This window comes from Phocoena sinus, chromosome 2 (genome assembly GCF_008692025.1).
Source record: "Phocoena sinus isolate mPhoSin1 chromosome 2, mPhoSin1.pri, whole genome shotgun sequence".
Classification (NCBI taxonomy): Eukaryota; Metazoa; Chordata; class Mammalia; order Artiodactyla; family Phocoenidae; genus Phocoena; species Phocoena sinus.
Window position 1 is genome coordinate 13,704,092 of NC_045764.1, and position 22,116 is coordinate 13,726,207.

The 22,116-nt window shown below is 36.1% G+C and overlaps 1 protein-coding gene across 11 annotated transcripts in view; it reads right to left on the reverse strand.

The window, feature by feature from the left end:
• Window positions 1-22,116, reverse strand: part of MLLT10 (MLLT10 histone lysine methyltransferase DOT1L cofactor) — a 248,761-nt gene that overhangs the window by 59,467 nt on the left and 167,178 nt on the right. For 9 of the 11 annotated variants that reach the window (XR_004348430.1, XR_004348429.1, XM_032622514.1 and 6 more), the window contains 3 exons: window positions 18,715-19,284; window positions 13,314-13,358; window positions 12,433-12,465 (listed from right to left, as the gene is read on the reverse strand). Coding sequence is in view for 9 of the 11 variants with exons in the window: in XM_032622514.1 (XP_032478405.1) it covers window positions 12,433-12,465; window positions 13,314-13,358; window positions 18,715-19,284 (648 nt within the window). In the remaining 2 variants the exon portion in view is untranslated. The remainder of the gene's footprint in view (window positions 1-12,432; window positions 12,466-13,313; window positions 13,359-18,714; window positions 19,285-22,116) is intronic. The other 2 variants (XM_032622511.1, XM_032622512.1) reach the window with 2 other exon arrangements.

Below are 22,116 nucleotides of genomic sequence, written 5' to 3' on the forward strand. Positions count from 1 at the left end.
TGCTGCATGTATGGAGAGGGATTTGGCCTGCTGAGATTTTATTTGGGTTTGTTTTGGATGAGAGGATAAATGGACAGACATGATCAGAAACTAGAGTTTAAGGGGAGCTGCCGGAGTACTGAGGGGATATAAATGATCAAGGACACACCTATAATATACTAAACACAAATCATATGTGCTAATAGCTTCACATTCCAACAGCCAAGGAATCTAAATACCCTGAAAAAAAGTATTTGATTAGACATTTTTGACATTTGAAAGGTAATTTTTTCAAACAAGTTTATATATCTTAGTGGAAATGTAATAGCCTTGGCATTTAAAAATGGACAGTGAATATTTGGGTCGACTTTTCAAATTAATAAATGCAATGTTCTTTAAAAAAATAAGTAATTCTTATAAATTCATTTCCATTTACACTAATTCCTTCACTCAATAAGAACTTTTCAGGGTCTTCTTCTCTTGGAGTTTCAATGAAATGCTTATAAATTCATTTCACTTTATAAGTACATGCATACTGAAAATGACTTTATCTCCCCAGTGGCTGATTCACCATCCAAATGTTAATATCCTTCTCTGTTTATCACTTAAGAGTCTCTGAAGGCTACCTTTCAGGAACTTAAAGAGATCCAAGAGACAAAGTAGCTTGGATGCTCTGAAATAGAAAAAGTCTTACTGTCTTATCTATAGTATATGTCTTATACTACTTAGCAAGGCTATATAGTAATCAGTCAAATTCCTTCCTACACAGGAACAAACATTGAAACAAACAGCAGCATTTGCTGTATCCTGGGATGTTAACAATTTATTGTGTAAAAATAACACACCAACTAATTGGGTAAGAAGGAAAAACAAGTCTATTGTGATTAAAAAGAAATTAGATCTAGAATAATCTAGATCCACTGTTCTCAATCTCCACACTGTTCACAGAGACAGCTTCTGCCATCAGTAATGCCTCATTACCCATAGTGAATCTTTTTTTTCTTTTGGCAGCGCCGAGCAGCATGTGGGATCCTAGTTCCCCAACTAGGGATGGAACCCACGTCCCCAGCACTGGAAGCTTGGAGTCCTAACCACTGCACCGCCAGGGAAGCCCCCACACAGTGACTCTCAAATGATTCACAGATGTACTACAGAACTGTTCTGTCTGAGAACTACTCATCTTTGTTCTTAAATCCCTACATCTCAATGCTTCCCTGAAATGAAAAGGGGACACATATGAAGAATAAAAATCTAGTTTCCTACGAACTATTCTGAAAAAACCTGGATAGGATCCCATATTTGAGGGAGAATGTTCACCCCCCAAATCAATTAGCATCCCTATTACTCTCAATCCTATAGGAGATATCTATGAATAACTGGTTGGCATTACTTTGCCGCCTCCATCAAGTGAGATGTGTTTGATGAGCGTGGCTGTGACAAATTCTGGGCGCCATAATTAAAGGGCATTCAACAGCGTAGGAAACGGGCACAGAAATCAATTAGCAATGTTACTGTGGTGAAAACAGATCCAAGCTCTCTAGCTACTTTTATCTTCTATTTCAAAGTTATATTAAAAGTGAGAACTGCCAAGACAAACAAATGAAGCAACTCCTTTACTGCAGCAAAGAACCAAGTTCCTACTCTGACAGAAACAAGACTGTGTAAGGCAAAGTTTAATTCCTGAAGAAAATAAACACATTACAAAGAATATATAAAACCTATTCAAGGGCTGTGTAGTAACTGACGACAATTTATTCATTTAACATTAATGGAGAGTCGATTAGATGATGAACTAAATACCAATGAAATAAAGAAAAAACTCAATTCCTATGCTAAACAGCTTTATACTCCAGTGAGGAAGAAAAACTATGAACAAATAAATAATTAAACCACCTAGAAAGCACTAGAGCAAAATCATACCTGAAACAGGATGATGAAAACCAGGCTGATGATGTGCTAGTTTTTAACTGGACTATGAAACTAAACTGTAATCCCTATATACGTAGTACTTGTTTCATCATTATTATAAGAATTTTAAATACACGTACCAAATGAAACAGAAATTAAACTTAGAGTTTAATAATATTGTGAAATCTAAATTCTCTTACTCAAGCTGGCTAGTTCCAAGGTACCACCATAAAGCAAAATGTTATGAAATACAAGGCACTTCACTTCATGGACATCTATTCAAAGTTTACAGCCCCCATACATTGTTTTCTAAAATAGTCAAATAACTATTTTGCCTTTCCAAATTGCCTTAAAAGTTTCAAACATTTACTAAAAGATTTTTACATTATATCTTTCTCCTATCTGTTCAGTTTTCTTTTTCCTCTGTTAGTACAATAATTTTATTTTTTCAACTCTTAAGTTTCCTAAATTTCTCTCATCACATAAAATTCATCCCACTGGGCCTATTTTTTACAAATATACTGGTGAAGTGTTTTCCTGAAAGTATTTTGCTTTGTATTGATGATATTCTTATTTCCTTATTGAGAAACACCAATTTCAACGTACAGCTGATTCATGTTGCTATACAACAGAAACACAACATTGTAAAGCAACTATACTCCAATAAAAAAATAAAAATACACACAATAAAGAGAAAAATTTATATGCGTAAAAAAAAGTTTATGGAATATTTTACACACATTCAAAAAAACCGCCACCATTAAGTCCTAAGATCCGCCATGAGAAACACCAAGTCAAGATAGATGCTTAAAATTCAACATCTATGACTATTAAACATACAATATTTCCTTGGTTCTTATAGTTTCCAAAACAAGTCTCAGTGAAATACTAAATTTTAATTTTATAAAGTTCTATATAATAAAACATTTTGAGATATATCAGATACTAGAGAGTAAATAATGAAAGTAATCCAGTCTTCAACTTTTCAGAATTTCAACTTTCTAAAGGAAGAGTTTATGGGTTTGTCTCTTTTTTTTTAAGTTTCACAAATGTGCGACAAATATGACTAAGATATAGATCACAGAAACAAAAACAACTGTCCGGAGGAGCAGTAGAAATAGAATGAAGAAAATATTAGATTACTATGTACAAGAACCCAGAAGTGTTTTCTTTGTTTTTTAGTTAATAATTCTATCAAAAGACTTTGGAAAAAACTCTGTAGGAGATAAATCTATGCTTAGTTTTAAATTCTACTTTCACTAGTAAGGAAAGGAGGAAGGCCATACCAGCAGCAGACACAACCAAAGTCTATATCATAGATTTTGCAGAGAACAGTCTATCGGGAAACTATGAGTGGATTATACTGATGCAGCAAGAAGTGGGAGAGAAGAAATGAGACTGGAGAGGCAGGTCAGTGCCAGAAAAACTCCTTATGCCTTGCTAAACAATATGAATTTATCCCATTAATACCAGAAAATCCTTAAAGGATTTAAGTAAGACAGTGACATGGTCTGATCTGCATCTTTATTTATTTTTTAAAAATTTTTAATATTTATTTATTCATTCATTAATTTATTTTGGCTGCACCAGGTCTTAGTTGCGGCATGTGGTATCTTTAGTTGTGGCATGCAGACCTCTTAGTTGCGGCATGCACGTGGGCTCTAGTTCCCTTACCAGGGATGGAACCTGGGCCCCCTGCATTGGGAGCCTGAAGTCTTACCCACTGGACCACCAGGGAAGTCCCTGATCTGCATCTTTACATAGACCCTAATAGATTCTGGTAACACCTAGAGAATGAGCTGGATAACAGAATAAAGGTTAAGAGGTTGCTGAAAGAGTTCATATAACAAATTACGGAGAATTGCCAAAGCAGGAGCAGTGGAAACATAAAGGAAAAGACAAGTTAAAGTGATGAATAACAGGAAAAACCTTTAAAAAAACAAATGGTGACAAACTAAACTCTTCCCTCTCATTTCTTTAAGTCCCTAGCATAACTCTGGTTTAGAACTTTTAATTCTTTTAATCTATCATATACAGATAAGGAACACCAGAGAAGCAGCAGGCTTAGAGTGGGAATGTAAGAAGAACTGAAGTTTATTACGTTGTTGGGAATGAGTCTGAAAATCAAGATAAAATTCTACACTGGAGGCAGAGATTTGGCAATCTAACGAATATAGGTGACTGCTCAATCTGTAGGTATGAATAAGATAGCTTCCAACAGAATAGGCATAGAATGAGAAGTGAATAAGTAGAGAAGAGGATACTGGGAATAAAACAAGAGGTACACAAAGAAATCGTAAAAGATACTGTCAATACTCTCAGGAAGACATTGCTGTAAAGACCTACTTTCAAAAAAGAGATCTGAAATAAATAATCTAACCTCCTATCTTAAGGAATCAGAAAAAGAAGAGCAAATAAAACTCAAAGCAAGCAGAAGGAAGAAAAAAATAAATAGAAATACAATAAAGAACAGGAAAACTATTTTTAAAAAAAGAATGAAATCACAAGTTGGTTTAAAAGAACAAAATGGCATATAAAGCAATTATACTCCAATTAAAAGAAAAGAACAAAATTGCTAAACTTCAGCTTAACTGACAAAGGAAAAAGGACTCAAATATACTATAATCAGGAATAAAAGGGGATATTACTACCCATATTACCAAAAAAGTTTTTAAAGGATTATGAAGAGAATACTATGAATAACTGTATGCCAACAAATTTAAAAATCTAGATGAAATGGGCAAATTCTTAGAAACATCCAAACTACAAAAATTGATACAAGAAGATATAAATAGATTTTTCTCAAAAGAAAATATACAAATGGCCAACAAGAACATGAAAAGATGCTAATTCATTAGTCATAAGGTAAATGCAAATTGAAACCACAATGAGATACCATTTCACACTCACTTGGATGGCTAGGGGAAAAAAATAGAAAATAACAAGTCTTGGTGAGGATGTGGTGAAGTTAGAACCCTCATATACTACTGATAGAACCCTCATATACTACTAATGGAAATGTAAAGTAGTACAGTTGCTGTGGGAAACAGTTTGGCAGTTCCTCAAAAAGTTAAACAGGAGTTACCATAATGACCCAGCAATTCTATCCTAAGTATATACACAAGACAAATTAAAAAAATATGTTCACACAAAAACCTGTGTGAAAGTTCACAGCAGTTTCATACCAGTCAAGAAGTGGAAACAACCCAAATGTCCATCAACTGATGACTGGATAAACCAAATGTGGTGTATATTCATATAATGTGTATCATCAAGCCATAGAAAAAAGAATGAAGTGCTGATATGTGCTACAACATAGACAAAACTTACGCTTAAATATGGAAAACATTATGCCAAGTAAAAGGAACCAGACACGAACTCCCTCTACATGTAGTGTCAACTCAACAAAAGGCAAATCCACAGAGACAGAAAGTATGTTACTGATTGCCAGGGTATGGAGGGGGAGGGGAATATATTGGGATGTATGTGATTTATTTCCGGATTGATAAAAATGTTCTAGCATTAGGCTTCCCTGGTGGCGCACTGGTTAAGAATCTGCCAGCCAATGCAGGGGACACGGGTTCGAGCCCTGGTCTGGGAAGATCCCACATACCACGGAGCAACTAAGCCCGTGTGCCACAACTACTGAGCCTGCGCTCTAGAGCCCGCGAGCCGCAATTACTGAAGCCCGTGTGCCACAACTACTGAAGCCCGTGCGCCTAGAGCCCGTGCTCCACAACAAGAGAAGCCCACACACTGCAACAAAGAGTAGCCCCGCTCTCAGCAACTACAGAAAACCCCCGTGCAGCAGCGATGACCCAATGCAGCCAAAAATTAAATAAATGAATAAAATAAAATAAATTTTTAAAAAAATGTTCTGGCATTAGATAGTGGTTACAGTTGCACCACATTATGAATACAGTTGACCATTTACCAATATGGATTTGAACTGCATGGGTCCACTTACATGTGAATTTTTTTCAACAGTAAGTACTGCATTACTACATGATCCTCGGTTGGTTGAATCCATGGATGCAAAACTGACAATAGGGACGAAAGCTGTATACAAAGAGCCAACTATAAATTTTATCCAAATTTTTCTACATGTGAGGAGCGTCAGGGCCCCTAACCCCGGAGTTATTCAAGGGTCAACTGTATAGCAAAAACCTTTGAATTATACACTTTTAAATGGTTAAAACTGTAACTTTTATATTACATAAATTTTACTTCATTAAAAACTTTGGGGGGAAAGATAAGATACTGGAGAAGTAGAACAAGGACTATTTACTCTGAAAAAGGATGAGAGAAGTATGAAAAAGAAATAAGGGGTGTAATTTTATGCGTACATGCAAAACAATTAATTAAAGTAAAGGAATGATAAACAAAATTCAGGATAGTCATTAACCTTGGGGAATGCAATGGTGAAAAGCATGCACTATATTCAACAGTGTTGGTAACATTCTATTTCTTAAATTGGTGGTAGATTCCTGAGTGCTCATTTTATTAGTGTGGCCACATAACTTATACATATTGCTTTCAATGTATCAAATATTTCAGAATAAAAGCTGAAAAAGGATGTATGAAAATACGGCAAAATATTAACAGGTGTTATATTTGTAATAAATTCATAATCTCTGTACTTTTCTATAAATTTGAAGTATTTTATAATTTATAAAAAAGATAGAGGAGAATGCTATAATGGAATACAGAAAGCTTCAAAAGAGAATGGCCGGGCTTCCCTGGTGGCGCAGTGGTTGAGAGTCCACCTGCCGATGCAGGGAACGCGGGTTCGTGCCCCGGTCTGGGAAGATCCCACATGCCTCCGCGGCTGCGCCCGGGAGCCATGGCCGCTGAGCCTGTACATCCAGAGCCTGTGCTCTGCAAAGGGAGAGGCCACAACAGTGAGAGGCCCGCATACCACAAAAAAAAAAAAGAGAATGGCCAACAATTTCTCTGAAATGAAATCAAGTAAGATAAAAACCTGTCTCCGGGAATTGGGAACCAGAACTGGTCACTAGTAATTTATGGGAAAAAAGCTAACAAAAAAGGTGCTAAAACCAAAACTATTCAAAAAATACATGTACTAATAAATCCTAACCCTGGAAATGATTTTAATAACATCTTCTTAAAGTATGGCAGTTGGAATAATTGTGAGCAGACACGGTATACGGAATAATGCCCCCCCACCTGTCCCCAAGGTGTCCATGCCTTAATGTCCAGAACCCGTGAATACGTTACCTTAAATAGCAAAAGGGACTACACAAATTTATCTAAGTTAAGGACCCAGAGATGCAGAGCTTATCCTGAATTGTCTGAGTGGGCCCAACCTAATCATAAGAGTTCTCATAAAGTGTATCTGAGAACCAGACGGACTGAAGCATTAGAGGGACTTCCCCATAATTGATGGCTCTGAAGATGGAGGATGGGGCCACAAGGCAAGGAGAGCAGGCAGCCTCCCAAAACTGGAAAATATAAGGAAAGAGATCCTCCTCTAGAGATTCTGAAAAGGTTCAAAGCCTGCCAACACCTTAATTTTAACCCAGTGAGGTCTACGTCAGACTTCTACAGAACTGTAGTAAATTTGTATTGCTTTAAGTTTGTGATAAGTTGTTAGAGCAACCATAAAAAACAAATACGGAAGAATAAAATGGAATGTAAATTCTTCTTTTTCTTTCCTCCCCCCAGAGACAAGTCTCATGGTTTTTATTGCTTGATACTCAATATAATGAAGAAGAAAAAAAATTTTAAGCTAACATTTGACACCTCACACCCATTAGGATGGTTACTATCAAAAACAAAAAAAAAGCAAAAAAAATTAAGTGTTGGCAAGGATATTGAAAAATTGGAATCCTTGTACACTGTTGGTAGGAATTTTTAAAATGGTGCAGTCACATGGAAACAGATTTTGAAAATTAAAAATATAAGTGTATATTGGGCTTCCCTGGTGGCACAGTGGTTGAGAGTCTGCCTGCCGATGCAGGGGACACAGGTTTGTGCCCTGGCCGGAAAGATCCCACATGCCACGGAGCGGCTGGGCCTGTGAGCCACGGCCGCTGAGCCTGCGCATCCGTAGCCTGTGCTCCGCAACGGGAGAGGCCACAACAGTGAGAGGCCCGCGTACCACAAAAAAAAAAAAAAAAAAAAAAAATATATATATATATATATATATATATATATATAACTGTATAAAATAAATATGCTACAAAGATCTACTGTACAGCACAGGGATGTATAATAGCCAATAATGTATAATAACTTTAAATGGAGTATAATCTATAAACATTCTGAATCACTATGTTGTACACCTGAAACTAATATTGTAAATCAACTATACCTCAATTAAAAAAAATTTTAAATGTAACTACCATATGATCCAGCAATTGTACTTCTGGGTAAAATGGAGATTCGAAAAGATATCTGAACATCCATGTTCAAAGCAGCTTATTTACAACAGCCAAAAGGTGAATGCAACCCAAGTGTCCCTTAACAGATAAATGGTAAGATGTGGTACATAATACAATGCAGTATTAATATTATTCAGCCTTAAAAAGGAAGGAAATTCTGACACATGCTATAACATGGATGCACCTTGAGGACATTATGCTAAGTGAAGTAAGTCAGTCACAAAAAGACAAATACTACATGATTCTAACTCACATGAGGTATCTAGAGTAGTTGAATTCATACAAACAAAGTAAAATGCTGGTTGTCAGGGGCTGGGGGGAGGGGGAAATGGGGAGCTGTTGTTTAATGACTATAGTTTCAGTTTTTGTAAAATTAAAAAATTCTGGAGATTGGGTGTACAACAATGTGAATATATTAAACACTACTTAACTGTACACTTAAAAATGGTTAAAATGACAAATTTTATATTATGTGTATTTTACCACAATTAAAACCAAAAAAATGGAATACATTTGAAAAAGGAGAAAACACAAACATATGGATTTTTCCAACTAAGTCCAAGCAACTCTCCTTCAATCCTCCACAGGCTAAATATTACTTCACTAGGTGCCAATTCTACACTTGTCTTCATAATTAAAAATATAAGTCCAGAGCAATTAGGCGAGAAAACAAAATAAAAGACATCGAATTGGAAGCGAAGACGTAAAACCGTCACTATTTGCAGATGACATGATACTATATATAGAAAACCCTACAGACTCCACAAAAGAAAATGTTAAACAAATAAACAAATTCAGTAAAGTTGCAGAATATAAAATCAATATACAAAATCAGTTGCATTTCTATACACTAATAACAAACTATCAGAAAGAGAAATTAATAAAACAATCCCACTAACAACTGCATCATAAAGAATAATACATAGGAATTAATTTAACCAAGGAGATGAAAGATCTCTACACTGAAAACTAAATGACATTAATGAAAGAAATTGAAGGCACAAACAATGGAAAGATAATTCTGTAGTCACGGGTTGGAAGAATTAATATTGTTAAAATGTCCACACTACCCAAAGGAAGCCATAGATTCAGTGAAATCCATATGAAGATTCCAATGGCACTTTTCCGAGAAATAGAAAAAACAATCCCAAAATTTGTATGGAACCACAAAAGGCCCCAAATAGACAAAGCAATTGTGAGAAAGAACAACAAACCTGGAGGCATCATGCTCCCTGATTTCAACTATATTACAAAGCTACAGTAGTCAAAACAGTATGGTACTGGCATAAAAGCAGACACATAGATCAACGGAACAGAATAGGGAGCCCAGAAATACACCCAAGCATATACGGTCAATCTGTGGCAAAAGAGACAAAATGGATTAAAGACTTGAATGTAAGACCTGAAACCATAAAACTCCTATAAGAATAGGCAGTCAGCTCCTTGACATTGCTCTTGGTGATGATTTTTTGGACTTGATACCAAAAACAAAAATAAACAAGTGGTAATACATCAAAAATAAACAACTGGTAAAAAGCTACCACAAAGCCAAGGAAACCATCAACAAAATGAAAAGGCAACCTACCAAAAGGGAGAAAATATCTGCAAATCATACACAGCTGACCCTTGAATATGGGTTTGAACTGCGCAAGTACACTTAATGTTTTTTTTTCAATAAACATAGTACTTGGAGCTTCCCTGGTGGCGCAGTGGTTGAGAGTCTGCCTACCGATGCAGGGGACACGGGTTCGCGCCCCAGTCCAGGAGGATCCCACATGCCGTGGAGCGGCTGGGCCCGTGAGCCATGGCCGCTGAGCCTGCGTGTCCGGAGCCTGTGCTCCGCAACGGGATAGCCCACAGCAGTGAGAGGCCCACATACCGCAAAAAAAAAAAAAAAAAAAAAAAAAAAACATAGTACCTGTATTTTCATTTTACAAATCTTTAAGTGTGGGGGAAAGTTTGTGTTCGCTTCTAAATCATAATACGTGGAATCAAATGAACCAGGGTTTAAGTTTTGATTCTATCTAAACTGTTTCTGCTTCCTGCTTTGGGTGAGTCATTTGTCATTTCCTTTGTTTCTGAGGCAGAGATAGCAGTACTTGATTTTCAACTGCTCAGGGGTCAGCACCCCAACCCCTAGTTGTTTCAACTGTTGAAGGGTCAATTGTATCTGATAAGGGGTTGATATCCAAAATATATAAAGAACTCCTATAATTCAAGAGGGAAACAAAATTCGATTAAAAACTGAGCAGAGGATCTGAAGAGACATTTTTTAAAAGAAGACACACAGATGGCCAACAGACATATGAAAAGATGCTTAACATCGCTAATCATCAGGGAAATGCAAATGAGAGTCACGAGATATCGCCTCACATCTGTTAGAATGGCTATTATCAAAAACACAAGAAATAAGTATCGGTGAGAATGTGGAGAAAAGGAAACCCTTGTTGGTGAGAATGTAAATTGGTGCAGCCACTATTGGGAAACTGTTTGGAGGTTCCTTTAAAAAACAAAAATGTCCTACCATATGGATCCACTTCTGGGTATTTATTTGAAGAAGACAAAAGCACTAATTCAAAAAGATATATGTACCCCCATGTTCGCTACAGCACTATTTACAATAGCCAAGACACGGAAACAACCTAAATGTCCATCAATGGATGGGATGGAATGGGTGATGGGGGTCAAATTTCCAGTTACAAAATAACCCAAGATTTTAAAGAAAACCTGTGTTCATTATATTAATCCCGTGACATTAACTTCATTCACCAATACAAAGAAACATGACAATTTGCCTGTTAAATTAATACAACCCAGTACTATGTAGTTAATAACGACAAAGGATTTAGGTGGCTCCCAACAGTATCTACTTCCTTTTTTACCCCAAATATACTCTTTTCAAACTTTCAGCATGCCTCCAAATTCTAATATTCCAAAATTAAAGAGCAAGTCTAAATTTACCTATGCAAACTGAAAATGATGTTTTATACTTTCCTATCAAAGAATGGTAACATATTTGGTTTATTCTTAAGAATGCTTCTAATCCCTTTTCCTCTAGATACCCAATATTCAAGAGTTCCTTTTTATCTGGAATACTTACTCTAAGAGTCTGCAGTTCCAGGTTACACAGGGAAGCAAGAGTTATTTTTAAAATGTACCCATTAATAAAATGCTCATTATGGGTTTCCCATCCCAACCACACTAGCCCTCAAATCAACACAGTGCCTATGCCTGTTCATCGTGCCATTAGTCTCTTGCTGGCTACAGATTTGTAAACACCTGACAATTTAATCCAAATGCAATGCAAAACGACTGCAAATTAAATTACATTAGCAAAATATGCAAGATTTCAGAAAGTTAATGAAAACGTGTTGGGAAAACTGCTTGGAATCATTTAAACAGTCTTGAACAAATAAGAGGTATGTCAGCTAATGACTAAAAAAGATAATCAACAAAGATGATACTAGATTCAAGAATTTTCTTTAAACAGCAAATAATTAAGGAAGGTTCTTGGAACTGAAGAAACTCCCTACCACTTTTGCAAAAATAAACTCCATTATATCTTAAAAGTTAAAAAAAATGGTAGCATTTGCCTTATATTCTGATTTCAGAACCCAATCCTGCAAAAGATGCAAGTCCCTGTAAAAACCTGGCCTCAAATTAGACATAATGTAAAAGGTTATCTTATGTTTATTCACTAAATGGAATAGAGAGATAGAGATAGAATAATAAAACTATTATTATTATTTTAATCCTAAAAATAAAATTCACATTCCCAGTTGTGGAAGAAGCAGCAAATTCCTGATGTAGGTACCAATCACCAACTGCACTGGCAAGCCAGAGCTCATAAGAACTAGAAAAAACTATCTGCAAAAATAGAAAAATGACTTTCATAAAGGTAGAACAACACTACCACCATTTTGCCTTACAAAGAGACAATAGAAGCCGAACTGATGAACTAAGTTGACCTATAATCCTCCTGTAGGCAATCCACAAAAAGTTTTCACTAAGGTGCTGAACAATTGATTCAGAGCTAGGTTTCACTTCATCAATGGAACATGCAAGCTTTCAATTGGGATTCTCTACAAAAGGTAACCTTTGTAATAAATGAACCACCAGAGAAGATTCTAATAAAACTTACCATTGTGTATTGCATTCAGCAACTCTGAGAAAGCTTTTAAGTAAGGAAAAAAGGACTTCAGGTTAAGATCATTCTCAAACACACAAAAGAAATACATAGGCATAGGCTGCATCAGTATAATAAAATCTCAGTAAATCTACCTTGGATCATTGCTTAAATCATTAAAACTACAAGCTTGGCTCAGTCTTCACATGGTATAAATTTCTAGATACCGCATTTCACTTGCCAATATATTACCTACTAAATTTAAATAACATATCAGATATACTGTCATAATGATGACAAATCTCCTTAGTAATAAATAAAGCTACTTTTAAAAAGACATTTAGTAGTCTAACTATGTAATGTCTTTCTGGCTGAAAGTCAGTATCTATAAGATGCAATTCTATACAGGTAAATCCACCTTTGGTCACACTTAATAGTATTTATTGTAACGAAAAACCTCATTTTATCATCTAACCTGATCAAACATTCTCAATTCCTAGACTTTAGTATAATAGGCTCAAGATATGCAGAGGCCTAAGCAAAAAAGATATCTAATGCCAATATACAAATATTAACATTAAGATTAGTGAAAGACAAAAAACTGGAAATATTACTTCATTGGGGAACAGAAGTCACAATTCTACAATGGAAGCACCATATTAAAAGGTCAGCAATCAACAAAATTTGGTCACAATTTGACTCTAATATGGATCCTGAACACAGGACAAAGCAGCAAGTTAAGCTACCTTTGTAGGAGAAAGAAATCTATTCAATTAAGAACCAACTGCATTTGAGAAAATTAAAATTTAAAGGTTCAGAAGTGGCATAATATACTAGAAAAAGCACTAGAGTAGGAGTCAATAAGTCTGGGTTACCAACCCAGTTATACAACTTACTAGTTGTTGGACAAGCTCCATCATGCCGATACTGCATGGAAATTTCTGTTGGGAGGGAGGAGAAAGGAAATCAGCAAAGAAGTTGCCAGTGAGTTAAGGGCAGAAAAGAAACAGGCCAGAAAAACAGGAAAACATTCACCTAAAAGTCTAGCTGAGCAGGGCAAACAGAAATGCAAGAACAGAAATTATGAGCCAGTAATTGGGACATAAGGGGTAGGAGGATCAAACATGATGGCATTCTCACAAATCTTAACAGGACAGTGTAGAAATGTGTGTGCATGTATATGTGTGCAACGAATGAGGAAATGACAGAAGGGCTTACAAATGAATCTGTATAACAAGCATTTAAGAATAAATGGATTCACTTCTATGAGGAAGTACAGTTAGGCAATGAGATAAACTAATGTGCTTTATATAATTCATTAGATGAGAACAGTGTATCAAACACATTTGAATGCTATGTTCAATTAGAAATTACAATTTAAGTATGAAAATTATTTAGTTTATATCTGAGCAGAAATCCATTATGACTTACATAACAATAAAAAACTCATTAAACTACAGTCTGCTTACTTTCTTCTACCTTTCATTTTTGATGATGATAATGAATGAAAAGCCATTACTCTTATTCTTTTACTCCACCCAAATGAGGAGAACGAGCAGAGGGTGACATGAAGCAATAAAACACTGCTAAAAGCAAACTCTGCTCAGAAATGGGAAATAAATTTCCATATGACACTCCAAAGGAAAAGTAATCGATAAAACCAGTGCTAAGGCTTTGACTCAAAAGTCCTGGCCTGGGAACTCCCTGGCGGCCCAGTGGTTAAGACTCTGCACTTCCACTGCAGGAGGCAAGGGTTCGTTCCCTGGCTGGGGAACTAAGATCCCGCAAGCCGCCGCAGGAAGCCGCAGGAATTCTCTGGCTATTAGTTAACCAAAAACATGACTTCTAGGAACCATGTGCACAGCAGAGCCTTCCAGGCAACCATCACTCACACATCTACCTCAGAACTCAAGTCTAATCATGGGCCCACTCTGAATAACTTGAGATTAAGAAGAAAGACAAAGCAAGGTAGAGGAAGCCAGCACTCACTTGCAATCACTGTAATGTTAAAAGAACTTGACATTAGATACTGTTAAAAAATCAAACACTTAGGCCAGTTTAGTGTAAGTCCTTTCCAGATGACCCTTGAAAATGAGTCATGGTGGGAGAATTTGTCACCTTAATGCTTCAGTAACAAATGCAATACAAGTGAGATTTTAAAAGGCTATTAAAGAGATAGACATGTTACATTATAGAGAAATGGTAGTTGTTTGGAATGGTCCTAAAAAATAATCAAAGGACACTCATGCAGAAGGATTTTCTCAGTGGGGACAAAAAACTGGAATATGGCTATTCTGGCCTTTGATCTAGTACTTTTATAGAAAGACAGCCATGACATAGGGCCAGCAAATTTTCAGATCATCAAAAGCCAAAACAAAATCAGGGGATTTTCTAAGAAAGCAAATTCCAAGGTATATCCTGGTCTTAGCAGCATCCAATATCCTTTATGATTTTCATTTATAACCCAATATAATCAATGTATATAAAATCATGAACCTGAGTCATTTAGATGTGAATTATGTTCACTAACTGTAACTACTCCTTCATCTACAATACTGTGTTAGTAACTCTACTCTCATGAGTTTATTAGATTAATATTTTATCTATATGATTCCCTTACCTGTTTACAGAATCAGTCTATTTCTAATTAAAATATTTTATCAAAAAAAGACTCCTCAGTTTCACTTTACCAACATAAGTAGATATGACATAAACAGGGATACATTTAACAAGTTCCCTTTCATAGTTACACAGGCTCAAGTTAAACTTTCATAACCTTCATATTTCAGGAGAAGCCAGAAGAAACCTCTATTGAGGCGATCTACTCATAGTAATAATTTGTCTTTGTGAAATCAGGAACAATTTAAGATTAAGTAGATAGTCTCACAACCAAAGGACTGCCTTTCCAGAATCTCCTTTTATAGCATGTATCACCACTAAAGAATTCCATCACTGAAATAGATTTCAGGTATCTTAACTGAGAAAGGTATAGAGGCATTCTATTAAAGAATTAGAGACTGAGTTTAAAAAACAAAAACAAAAAACAGGGAACCCTATACTTTGAAAGGACAGAGCGTGCCCAAAGAAAAGAAATTAACGTTAAACCACCATCATTTAACGAATACCAAACTTTTCTCAGAGAAAATAAAATGATGATTTTTGTGAAGAAAAAATGCTAACCTTCACTTTACTAAATCATAAACTCTCCTAATGTGGTTGAGATAAAAAGGAAAACAGGGACTTCCCTGGTGGTGCAGTGGTTAAGAATCCGCCTGCCAATGCAGGGGACACGGGTTTGAGCCCTGGTACAGGAAGATCCCACATGCCGCGGAGCAACTAAGCCCACGCGCCACGACTACTGAGCCTACGCTCTAGAGACAGAGAGACACAACTACAGAAGCCCGTGCACCTAGAGCCCGCACACCACAACGAAGAGTAGCCCCCGCTTGCAGCAACTAGAGAAAGCCCGCGCATAGCAACAAAGACCCAACGCAGCCAAAAACAAACAAACAAATAAATAAATAAAAGGAAAACAGAAAAGGACAAATACAGCACGTCAACTCTTCCAAAATATTCAATGTTTTCAACATCTTAATTTTCAATGTTTCAAAAGACCAGGTGCCTATTAAGAGCTCAAAAGAACATACGTAGGAAAGAATTCAATAAAAAGTTTAATATGATCTGTAAGCCAAAACTTACAATGTTTAGTAGCCACTTAAAACATTTTGTACAAGTCAGTATAAAACAGTAGGTCATTTATCAGGATGTACTGTGATTTAATAAAAATCTTACAATACAAACCCTTGATCAGACAAGTTTAGAGGTGTTTTCTGGGTTTCTATTCTGACTGGATCTAGGCCTCCTAGAATAAATATCTTGCTACATATGCTCTACTATAATTTGAACGTCATGAGAGAATTTTGATTACTCTAAAATTCTTTTAATAGTAAGTTGCCAGAATTAAGTCCAGAATGCTAATTCTAGGAGAAAGACCACTAGCCTCAAAGTCTGATTTCTTCAGCCTGGCAGTCAACTCTCCATAAACTCATCCTGCTCTATTTAATCAACATTACTTCTATCCCACAAACACAAGCTTCTTGTTTCTATGAAGTTTACCCTTCAAATATACCTTTACTATCTTTTCTGATAATAATGTTGGCCTTCTTTTTCTGCCTACTCCAAAGTACAATTCAAATTTCATCTTGTCCATGGTCTTTTCCAACTAATTATATATCCTAAAACTGGTCTGTAATACTATTGATACGTGAAAAGCTTTACAATAAATAATTTCACTTGCAATCTGGCAAAAACATTTGAAAGACAAGTACAAAATCACACAGGATACTACTAAACACATGATAACGTTCTCAGTGATTACTAATAGTATTCATTCTTTTTTTTGTTTTTTAATGTTTAGCATTTATTATGGTCAAAGCACTGTGCTGGCAGTGGGGAGACAGTAATGAACATGACAAACACAGCCCCTAACCTCCTGGAGCTAGGATTATAGTGCTTGTTACAGTCTACCCTTATAATTAACAGGTGTTTACAAGGTCACCTGCATTGTTACTTGCACATGAATCTTTAAAAGGGCATCATGGAAAACAATTCTTGATAACACAGTACACATTTTCTCCTTCTGACTTATTTATACAGGAGCGAGTTTTCTGCTTTTACAATTACTAAGTGCTTTCTCAATCTAAAATTAGGCCAAAGGAAAATTTAACGTTTTGATACTAGTAGGAGGTACTATTGTTGCAAGTTAAATTATTGGCTCAAACTCTCTTGTTGATCCCATTGCTTAAAGCATGACTGACAGTATACTAGCAAGGTTTTACACCCTCATCAGCAAACATCCCTTGAATTTTATAATTAAGTGTCTCTGGAATCAAGGAAAATGCATAGCTCCACCACTTAGAGCTGTGAGAATTCTGTCTCTGTTTCCTCTTCTATATAATGAGCGATAATACTTGATGCTTGTCAAGTGCTTAAGACAGTGTGCAGCACATGCTAAGTTTCAACAGCAGTTAGCAATTCTTAACTTATGGTAAGAAGGCGTAATTCCTAAATACTCATGGCATTTAGCCAGCTTCTTCTAGGTAAGCATAGACTTTTTAGTACTAAGCTTATCAGTGAGAGAGTGCTCTGATCTAGCCATAAAACTTTTATTAAAATGTGTAAGATTAAATAATATATTACCTCAAATAGTTTTCAACAACTAATCTTATTCCCTAAGTATGGCTTTAACAAGATACATACACTCTTCAGAGTGATTTTAAAACTCAAGTTTAAGAAAAAAAAAAAATCCTAGGGCTTCCCTGGTGGCACAGTGGTTGAGAGTCCGCCTGCCGATGCAGGGGACACGGGTTTTGTGCCCCGGTCCGGGAAGATCCCACGTGCCGCGGAGCAGCTGGGCCCGTGAGCCATGGCCGCTGAGCCTGCGCGTCCGGAGCCTGTGCTCCACAACAGGAGAGGCCACAACAGTGGAGGCCCACGTACCACCAAAAAAAAAAAAAAAAAAAACCTGACAAGTCTAAATTTAAGTCATTTATTTTGATGAAATAATATTTATGGGAATTTCTCCCTAAATTTCTGTCTACCTACTGGTGAGGTAAAAGGGATACAAATTCATATTTTTCTGCCACAGATGTACCACAGACACTGCCCTCACAAAGTATTCAGTAAAAAACATGATTTCCCACACATAATATTTCCCTAAACCAATAACAGCTAGGAAAATCTTTTAAGAATTTATCTTTTAACTATTTAGCCTATATTAAGTAAAACTGGATTAGTGCCAAATGTCTTTTCCAAAGACCAAACTGTCCTCCTAAGATCGTAACGCTTTTCATTAAGACAATTAAACGTCACTTAGCAACTCACAGTATTATCATAATGGTAGTTTAAAATGAATTTGTGGGGACTTCCCTGGTGGTACAGTGGTTAGGAATCCACCTGCCAGTGCAGGGGACACAGGCTCGAGCCCTGGTCCAGGAAGATCCCACATGCCATGGAACAACTAACCCCGTTGAAGCCCACGTGCCTAGAGCCCATGCTCTGCAACAAGAGAAGCCACTGCAACGAGAAGCCTGCACACTGCAACCAAGAGTAGCCCCAGCTCGCCACTAGAGAAAGCCCGTGCGCAGCAACAAAGACCCAATGCAGCCAAAAATAAAATAAAAAAAAAAAAAAAATTAAATTAATTTGCTTGGTGGTAGTGGCAGTGGCAGTGGGTGGGTGGGTGAGAGGGAGGGAGGGAGAGAGGGAGGGAGGGAGAAAACAAGGGGCCAAGCCTACCTGAACCAAGTGGAGAGGAGCCCACACTAAGACTCTGCACACTCCCATTCCTGAGCGGCGTGGGGGATTTCTGGAGACTAGAGCTGGTTACACTTCCTGCAGCTGACGCTACAGATGACGTTGGTGAAGCAGAAGAAACTGAGAGATGAGAAACATTCTCTTGACTTTTGTTTCCTTTGGGTCTACCAGGCCCATGCTTACTTTGTTTATTTCCTTTTCTTTTCTTTTCCTTTACAGTTTCTTCTTCTATGCCAGAAGTTTGAGCCCGCTTATATCCTGCTGTAGGAAGGCTGGAATTACCCAAATCTCCAGGTGAATTTTCAAAGCTTTTAGGCTGCGGAATAACAGCTGAGGTTGAAGGGAGACCAATTATGGAACTAAAACTATTTACCCCCCCTTCCTGGCTTCCAGACTCTCCTTTATGTACATCTTTGGTTGATGATGACTGTTGGGAGTGAGTGTAACTGTCATTACGCAGATCTGAGTCTGTAAAGCTCAAGAAATCCTGGGGAGACTGTACTGAACTTCCCGAAGATGATTTTACACTGCCTGGAGTTCCTGAAAAACTGCCTGTAGTGGGGGAAAAAAAAAAATGGGGTAGGAAAAGAAAAAATTGGATGCAAAAGTTCCCATGAGCAGTAGAAATGACACAATCATCAAAAAGAGAGGATGAAAAAAATTATAAAACTTAGGACATCAGTATGTAACAAAGCTAGATTTTTTTAAGGATTATTACTGAAATCAAGTTTATCTATAAAATTATGTTCTAAAAATACTTATTTTATAGTTATTAAATTGAATATTAACTCTTGAATTATACGCTATTACTTGTACAATTACCAAGATATAAGATGTGCTTTATTTAACCTACCTTTTACCATGGCAGCATTCCTCTACTCTCCCCCAAATGCCTTGTGTATGCTTGAGGAAGGACCAAAGAAAAGCAAAGTCTCAAGGAGACTCTGAAATGACTATGATTGAACTCTGAATGGCTTTGGGAACTTCCTTTCTTGCAATTATTGAAGGTATGATTATAAATGTTCCCAACATACAATAAGATCCAAAAGATGTTGCTCAGGTCGTAAGTTCTGAGTTTTAACTTCAAGATAATATTGGTGAACGTTATCTTTCAGTTATATCTACCCCACCAAAACATGGATTTGATATAATCATCATCATATGGAACCTAATCTATATAACTCACATTCTCCCAGTCCACCTCCCACAGAGATGCATAAAGAAAAGAAACCAGCCGCTTATATTCTGCTATTGCTTTTATGAAAGTAAAATCATAGGAGGGGCACCTCTCATGAATTTCTCACAACTGCTTATTTTTTCCCCACTCTTTAAAGAATATTAGTAAGCCCACCGTGTCATTATGAGATATAAAAACCTCAAGGTTCTTATTTACCAGGTTAAAACTAATGGCTGGGATGAAACAAATTCGATCCACCATCCCATTTCATCAAACACTCTCGCCACGCTTGCCAAATGAAGTAACAAAGTGTTTAGACTCAGTTTTGACCAACATCTATTGTGTTTCATAAAACTAAACTATGTCATGTTTTAACTAATGTCTTCAAGAAACGAAAGCTCAAAATAAAGTGTTCTGTTGGCAGTGGAAAGGAAATTCCAAGCTAAGTGTTAAATTTTACTGTAGAGCACATTCATAAGTAATCACACATAAATCTACCTAAATATTTACAAAGATATTTTTTCCCTACACATAAGAAATAATTTCTTTTTAACTAAAGTCTCAAGGTTTTGGTTTTTAAATTTTAAGCTCTTCTAAAATGGCTCATTAAAAAAAATTAATAGTTCTAAAATTTAACTCCTTCAAGAGAATATCTGCCTTATTAATTTACAAAATTACTTGTACCGATGTGACCATTTTCAGGCCATTTCTGTGTAAAAAAAATATATACATATTAAGAAGCCATTTACATTACATCAATCATTTAAGGATAACTGCAATTTGCCACTTAATTAACAGCTATAAAGAAGTTCTTTATTATCCATTCTGATCTGTCACCATCTGTTTTTTTTTCTGCACATTTTTGTTTTTACAGCTGGTGTTAAAAGCTCACGACAGCATAGCAAATACTTTAAAACACTTAGTATACACAATATTTTAAATGTGTATTTTCTAAAATTCACATACTACCTGCAATTAAAAAAAAATTACCTTAAATGCCCTACCTTTAAATTTCAACTTTTAAAACTTTTCAGGATATTACTTCAGATATAAAAACATAACACGTTCTCTACCATATCTTAACAAAAGCAGGGAAAGACTCTCCAATATTGTGAAATTTAAGAAAATGAGAGCTCTCTTTTCTAAATGAATTAGTACTTCAAAGATAACATTAAAAACTCAAAAATGCAATTTTACAGTACAAAATAAGGTCTTAGTTATAGAGAAGAGATGACTGAATTCTGCTAATCACATTCAAAACGTGAATGAAGTTACATTAAAAATTAGTTTTACAGGAATTCCCTGGTGGTCCAGTGGTTAGGACTTGGCACTTTCACTGCCGTGGCCCAGGTCTGATCCCTGGTCAGGGAACTAAGATCCCGAAACCCACGTGGCAAAAACCAACCAACAAACAAAAAAACCCAAAACTACAGTTTTACTATTTGTTTTCCAAAGTATCATAAAAATAATATACAGTAAATTTATTAAACATAAAACAGCAAATTTAGCATTTCATTTCTTTTCTACTTGTCTAACTTTTTGTTATATGAGGCAAAAAGAAAAAAAAATCTAGGACTTGAAAATCTTGAAGCACAAAATAACTTAGTTTAAAAATATATGAATATACTTTTTAATGAAGAGGTCAGCAGTTTAAGCATCTCTCTACATATTCAAATTATGTCCTGGTAGATTATGGGCATAATTTTTATTGTCAGCAAAAGCTTTAACAGGGTAAAGAAAAGGACAACTTTTTCCCTCATTTACTCCTAGGGGACAAAGGGCTGGGGTGGGGGCGAGGGAGAGGAGGTCTTTATTTTACTAAATGTATTTGTCTTGAACAGTTTTAGCACTTATATTTCTCAACATATTTATTTCAAAATAAAAATCTAGAACATTAGGCTAATGTATTCTAAGGTTTAGCTGAGTTATTTTGTTCTCCATAAAACAGACTTGTCATATAAAACACAAAATGCCTAGTTAATTCTGAATATCAGTTAAACAACAAATTATTTTTCAGTATAAGTATGTCCCAAATAAATGCATGGGACACACACTGAAAAAAATAACTTGTTGTTTAACTAAAACTCAAAACTAGCTGGGCATCCTGTACATACAGCAGCCATAATTACCAAAAGATATGCAGGCTGAGCAGAATTCTACTTTCATCTTCAAGCTTTATAATAAATGCATTAATAATCAGCAAGTAT